Source organism: Myotis davidii, unplaced genomic scaffold, assembly GCF_000327345.1.
Source record: "Myotis davidii unplaced genomic scaffold, ASM32734v1 scaffold1065, whole genome shotgun sequence".
NCBI classification, from domain to species: Eukaryota; Metazoa; Chordata; class Mammalia; order Chiroptera; family Vespertilionidae; genus Myotis; species Myotis davidii.
Genome location: NW_006297281.1, coordinates 195,985 through 202,797, shown reverse-complemented (window position 1 = coordinate 202,797; position 6,813 = coordinate 195,985). Strand labels below are relative to the sequence as shown.

The 6,813-nt window shown below is 59.7% G+C and overlaps 1 protein-coding gene across 4 annotated transcripts in view; it reads right to left on the bottom strand.

The window, feature by feature from the left end:
* Positions 1-6,813, bottom strand: part of KIAA1211L (KIAA1211-like ortholog) — a 50,955-nt gene that overhangs the window by 14,650 nt on the left and 29,492 nt on the right. For all 4 annotated transcript variants that reach the window (XM_015570027.1, XM_015570028.1, XM_015570030.1 and 1 more), the window contains one exon: positions 5,327-6,813. In XM_015570027.1, the coding sequence (XP_015425513.1) occupies positions 5,327-6,813 (1,487 nt within the window). The remainder of the gene's footprint in view (positions 1-5,326) is intronic.

Below are 6,813 nucleotides of genomic sequence, written 5' to 3'. Positions count from 1 at the left end.
CTGGCCCGGGGAAAGGGCCACGGCGTCAGAGGTATCCCCGCCAGCGTTCCCGGTGCCTGAGAATGCAGCACGCTCATCGGGACGGCGGACAGGGCTTGTCCCTGGGTGGGGTTTGTGCAGGACTCCACGGTAGGGATTTATGGGATCTTTTCTTAAAAGAGGACCTGGTCTCCCTTGTTTGTTGGTTGTTATAGTACCAACTCTCACTGTTTCAGGGCTCTGTTTCTTTGTGAATTTGTGAAAAAACACTATAAAGAAAAATCAACACGTGTGTCAGGTCTGGATGTGGACGTGTGGGCTGGTCCCACGCAGGCACGTTACAGGGTGCCCCAGGTCAGATGCTCTGACCATTGCTTGACTACAGAAGTGGAGCCCAGCCCTCAGGGGAGCCAGGCTGGCAGGCATCCCAGGCTGTCCAGCCCAAGGCCCGCATCTCATGGTGGAGACTGGGAGCCAGCGATGGGCTCCAGGGCACGGAGTTGAGGTTGAGGAGCCTGGACTGAAAGTGCACGTGTTCAGCCACCACTGTGCGCAATGCACGCAGCTCAGAGCTGGGGGAGGGGGGAGGGCAGTGCCCGCAGCTCAGAGCTGGGGGATGGGGGAGGGCAGTGCCCGTGTCCTCTGAGAGCAGGCACCTGGCCTCCACTTCCCACCAGGTGATACAACGGATCTTCTAAGTATCTGGGATGGAAAGGCACTGGTATCCTATATAATAAAAGGCTAATATGCAAATCAACCAAACAGTACGACGACCAGTCACTATGATGTGCACTGACCACAAGGGGGCACTACTCAATGCAGGTGCTGCCCCCTGGTGGTCAATGCGCTCCCACAGGGGGAGCGCTGCTCAGCCAGAAGCTGGGTTCATGGCTGGCGAGTGCAGCGGTGGTGGCGGGAGCCTCTCCCACCTCCGCGGCAGCATTAAGGATGTCCGACTGCCTTTAGTCAGACATCCCCCAAGGGCTTCCCGACAGAGAGGGTGCAGGGTGGCTGAGGGACCCCCGAGTGTATGAATTTCGTGCACCATGCCTCTAATCTGAATATAATTGTGAGCTATAGCAGAGGAAGGTGAAAAAGCAGTGACGCTACTGTATTACATGGCGACCTCTTACGATTCAAAATGTACACAGCTTCTGCCTTGGCTTCCTGGCGGGCCTGCAGGAATAGCCAGACCCCACAAGAGCTGTCTCAGTGGCCGTTGGAGAGTAAGTCATGAGCTTAAGGGTGGCGGGTTTCCCTTCCTTCATTACACCTGGCCCTCCCGGACTCCCGGATGGACAGGGATATTCCTCGACCAAAGGCATGCGAACAGCTGAGGCGTACTTGGCCTTGATGTTCAGAGCAGCGTCACGTGCACAGTGAGCCTCACAGTCTCTGGAATGCCAGGGTGTTTTCAATCCCCATTTCAGAGACAGGAACGGAGTCTCTGAAGGGCAGGACTTGTTCAGGGTCACTCGGCCAACACGTAACGATGGGGCATCGGAACACAGGCTTTCTGATTTCCAGCCTCCATGCACCTTGTCACATACCATCTCATATTAAGGGGTGCGACCCCCAACTTTCCTATATACCGTTCCCTCCCCATTATCACCCATCACTGAGTGGTGAACAATTGTCAACCTCAGCACTGCGGAGCTTTGGGGCTGGATAAGTCTCTGCTGCGGAGGGCTGTCCCGTGCACGGTGGTATGTTTAACTGCTACCACTGGACGCCGGCAGCACCTCCCTCGCCCCAGCCGAGAACCACCCTGGCACAGCCCACAGTGAGGGGCAGCCACAGGGGGTCTATGGTCCCCACTGCTCTCCCCTTTGTGAAGTAAGACTGTTGTTGGAGAGTAAACTGTAGAGCATTGCTATGACCCTGGGTACACGGTAAGTGCTAAGTAAACATCAGCTGCTCTGTCATTAGCTATCCACGTACGGCCCGTATGTAAGTCGTGGGCAAGTCCACTGCAGACCTGAGCTGTGGGAAGCGGATGTGGGAGACGGACACAGGTGGGCTGTGTGGGGAAGAGGGGCCTTGTGTGGTTTGAGGAGCACAGAAAAGGTGGGGGGTCGTTGCAGAGTGCTGACCACACTCGCTCAGGAAGGGACTGTGAAGGGAAGGACAGGCTAAAAGGAAGGGTAGGTGTGAACAAAGTTGGTTTTCTTCAAGAATTCAAGACGTATGAATATATTCTTAGCATGATAGCAAAAATATCCAGCCCCCTTGTATTCTATTCAAGTGAATCTAAGTACATTGAAATAAAGGTTGTTAAGTGAGTCTCAGTTCATTTTCTCCATAAAATGTCCCTGATATGCAAAGGTAAGATGGGCTTCTACCCTCACTCCCTTGTGACGCACGCCCCCCTCCTCCCCGCCCCTCCTTGGAGACCAGGTCCTGTGCTTTCCGACTCCCGCTGGGCCAGTGCCATGCCACGCACGTGGTAGGAGCACACGAAGTATTTGCTGAATGAATGAAGCATGATCCAGAGAGGCCGCGTGTCCAGGAAAAGAGGCCAGAGCCTGACTGCATCATTTCATTGTCACCAGGCCGGGCGGGTGGAATGAGCTGGATTGGAGGCTGGGGCTGGTTATCAAATGAGGCCCCAGCTACCATCCCAAATATCTGCCATGTGACCACAACGCTACAGAAAATTACACGCACACACACACACACACACACGCAGAAAGATTAGAGGAAAGTCCAACAGGTCTCACACCTACAGAGTGGACTCACAGGTGACTGCTTTTTCTCTAGGCGTTCTGTATTTTATCAGTTTTCTACATGGGAGCCTCCAACTGCTTTCTTCTAATTCTAATCCTGAAATTTAGACTCTGGCTGGACAAACCCAACGGGAGGAGGTGTGTCCTGCACACCTGAACGAGTCTGATGCCCCCGGCCATTCGCCTGTCCTGCCTGTCCGCAGATGGATGGGTGCCCTGTGGTGGATGCGCACAAGCGCGCCCGGGGCTTGCCGCACCCTCCGGAGGTGGCCCTGTGAGGCCTGGCCCGCTTGGCAAGCCGGGCTCCTGGGCTTATTGCAACCAAATCGAACTCTCCCAGCTCCCCTGGCAGCAGTTTCTCCAGGCCTTCGAGGAAGGAAGACAGAGTGTGGAGCAGCGAGGATGGTTGGCAGGAGTGCTGCGGAAAGGCAGCTGCAGTCCCCGAGGCGGAGCGGGCACCGTCCGGGACCCTCCATACCCGACCTCATGATCTGTGGCTGGAAGGGGGACAGGAAGACGGAACCCACCGGCCTCGGGTGAGGGCCCACCACCAAGATAAGCAGCAGCAGCAATTAGGACTTTCTGAGGAATACTGTGATTAAAGCTTGCATGATCGGCACGTTTTAGATAAACTGAATTGCCTTCAGCCGCTGTCGCGTGGGAGCGATGAGGCTGACGGCCGAAGTAATAATGAACGAAACCACCAGCGGACCCAGGGTCTGCAAGCGTCAGAGGCTGCTTCGCTGAGATCCTGCTCGGCTCTGCATGAGGCAGGCCTGCGCCCCGAGGCCCCGGGGGTCCCAGGCAGCAGCCACAGCCTCTCCTAGCACTTTCCCCGTAATTCTGTCCCTCCTGTCTTTGCAAGGAAATGAGACTGACCACAGTGCCCCCTCACCCAGTTTCTTCCACCCTGGAATGCATCCCAACGGGTTATTTCTGTGCTCAGAGACTATTAATACACACGGACTGTCAAGACAATTCTCTTCTGCGACGGAAGCGAAGCCATTAGTAAATAAATACAATATTGTATTTTATAAATCAAAGAAAAAAGCCCAACGCAGGCGCTTGGCAACGAGGGAAGCCTCTCTCTGGCACGGGCGGAGGAAGCCGGGACCGTCAGTGAGCGGAGCACCGCTCCCTGAAGCGTCGCTCCCAGCTCCCAGCGCGAGCCTGGGTGTCCTGCGTCTAAGGTCCCTTCTCAGCAAGCCCCTGAGGGACATTTTCAGTTCCAGGTCAAGGAGGGGGACGGTGCTGAGGTCAGGGTTTTACCCGAAAGACCAAGCCCCCTCCTGCCTCCGTTTCAGCCCGAGGCGTTGGGTCACTCTGCAGCAGCTTCCGTGTCCTCGCTGGGACCTGGCCCAGGGTAGCTCAGCTACGGCCGCCCCGGAGCTCCTCCCCCACAACCCCCGGACCGTCCCAAAAAATCACGGTGGAGCCAGGGGCCAGGGCAAGGGAGGCATTTTCCTGGCTCTTCTCCCTGGACCGTCTGCATCCTGGGGTGTCCCTTAGGACCGGGAGGCACTGTACACTGTGTCCCGCTAATTGCGAAGAGGGGACAGAAAAGACGAGACCCTCGCCTCTGTCGGGTTCTGTGTGTGAGCTCACTTTTTCCGCCTGAGTGTGCCCTCATCTTGCTCACAGGATGTGAGGTCCCTAGAGAACAGCTGGGCTCTGCTATCTTTTGTCCCACAAGGCAGTACTTTAGTGGAGCCTGGACTTAGAGTAGCCACTTAAAATATCCTGGAAGTTTTTTTTAAAAAATAAAATTTGCCATGAAAAATCTCTCCCAGGGCCCTCGTCACCCGGGTCAGGACTGGTCTGTGGCGCTTCCTTTGCTGGCACCGTGATTTGCATCAAGGAAAGAAATGGCCAGTGGCGGGCTCCCTCTCCCCCGCTCCCCGGCGGCGCCCCATGTCCCGCAGACGCCCGATCCGTCTGAAACACGACGCGTAAACAGTGACAAACGTCGCCGACAGGAAGCCCGTCGTCTGTCTCTCGCTTAGAAGACGGCTGCTGTAGAGTGTTAGGGCACTCCGCCCAATCTTCACACCGCTCCCTTGGGGACAGCGCCCACCTGCTGAGGGGCTCACACTGGACAGAGGTGTGACTGCAATAAAGAGGGTGCGTCCTGCACGGCACCCGGGCCCGTGAGCCCAGTGATCAGACGGAGGAACCACTTTCTTGGGGTGAAGGTCAGGACACTAAGTGACTGAGGAGCCAGATGCTTCCTTTAAAGCCAAGAACATAGGTGCTGCCAGCCCAGGGCCTCCGCCAAGAGCACGGGCCGGACGGGCCGCACCGAGCTCCCAGGTAAGCAGTGGGAGTGGCCTGAGCCCCCAGGGGCCACCTGCTAGGAAACAAGGCCTTGCGAAATGAGTGTGGACAATTCCTGACTTCCCTGAACTCACGCAGCCTCCTGGCATTTGCTCCCCCTGCTCGGTCTCCATGCCTAACTCTCAAACACGCGAGGGCACCATGAGGAATGTGGACTCTCCTGCCAATCTCCTGCCGCAAGGCCTTTACCCCCGTGTTTACCGTATCTCCCCGGGGGATGTCCAGCAGGTACTCCCACTGCCTGCCTGCGCTGTCCCGCCCCCAGCATGCTCAGGGCTGGCTCTTACCAGCTCCCCGGCGGGGCAACCGTTTCTCCACCGTCCGACTCTCCTTCCTGGGGCCCGGGGGTGGTGCGACCTTGTCCAGCTCTCCGGGGCTCACATCGGGGCCCGCGGGCGGGTACGGGAGGGTGAGGGATTGCAGAAGCGGCTTCCTGGGCAGGGGCGGCTTGGAGCCCGGCTGCTCCGATGACCGGGCCTTCCCCTTCCCCTGGCCGTTGGGGGTCCTGGTCCCCCGAATCGTGGGGGCCGCCCCCACGTGACACTTGTCATCTTTCGAGAGCAGGGCCGGTCCTCCTTTTTCTAGCCGGACCTCAGCACTGTACCTCTTGACTCCCTTCCCTTCCGGCACGGCCACGTCTCTGTGTTTGAAGGAGAGAGACGTGGACCGGAGCTTGACGGGGAAGGGGCTCCTGTCCCCACACGGGCGCGGCTCCTGGGCAGAGGGGCGGGGCTCTCTGGTGGCCGGTGTGGCCACTGCCTCCGGGGGCTTCTGCCCGGGCCCGGCCTGGCTGGCCGCCCTGCTCCCCGAGTCCTGAGAGCCACGCTCAGCGGGTGACGGTGGCTCCTGAGGCTCCAGTTCTGGGTTCTGGTGCTCCGGGGGCACCTGGAGGTCATCGAGGGCGGCCTCGCTCCTCCAGGCCGCGCTGCTCCTCAGCAGGGGCAGCCGGACAGGGCAGGGGGCAGCAACGGGCCCCGGGCGCGCCGGCCGCTCTCTGTGGCCTGTGTGCGGCCACGCCCGGCCTGAGGCCACGGAGAACTTCTTCCCGCCCCGGGGCCTGCTGCCTCCTCTCCCGGTTTTCGGCTCCGGTTCCTCCCTCTCGGCTCCCCCCTGCGGGGACTCGCCCTGCTCAGCCCTGGGGGGCTCCAGGGGGGCGGCTTCCTCGTCCAGGGCACAGGGGGTGGGCTCCTGTGGTGGTGGCTCTGAGGCGGGCGGCGTGGGGGACACGCTGAGGCTCCTGCTCGCCAGTGCCTTGTGCTTCAAGCAGCTCTTGGAGGCTGGGGGGCTGGGGGCGAGGTCCTCCGAGCACTCTGTGCCCTCTGTGCCCTCGGGACTGGGACTGGGCACTGCCAGTGTCAGCCCTGCCTCCTCTGCCTCCTCCTGCGCAGCGAGGCCTGGCCCGTCTGGACCAGGGGGAGTCTCCGAGGGGATGGCCGGTCCGGTCCCAGGAGCAGGAGGTGCCGTGTCCTCCTCAGGGACGCGGGGTGATGAACTCTCAGCGTCTCCAGAAGCGCACCCCTCCTCTCCAGCTGCGTCCTGGGAGGGTGGATGTGCGCTTTCAAGGGATGGCTCCTCCTTTTGATGTTTGCTGTCAGGGTCAGGGTGTGGGGAGTCTTCTGGCAAAAGTGGGCACTCCAAGCAGGGGGCTGGGCCTGGCACGGGCTCAGTGACCTCCGTGATCTCCGGGGTGGCCTGGCGGCTGGAGGGATCGTCCCCGGGGAGGCTCTCGTCCTCCTCGGCACTGGCACTGAGCGCGGGGCAGTGCTGCAGACGC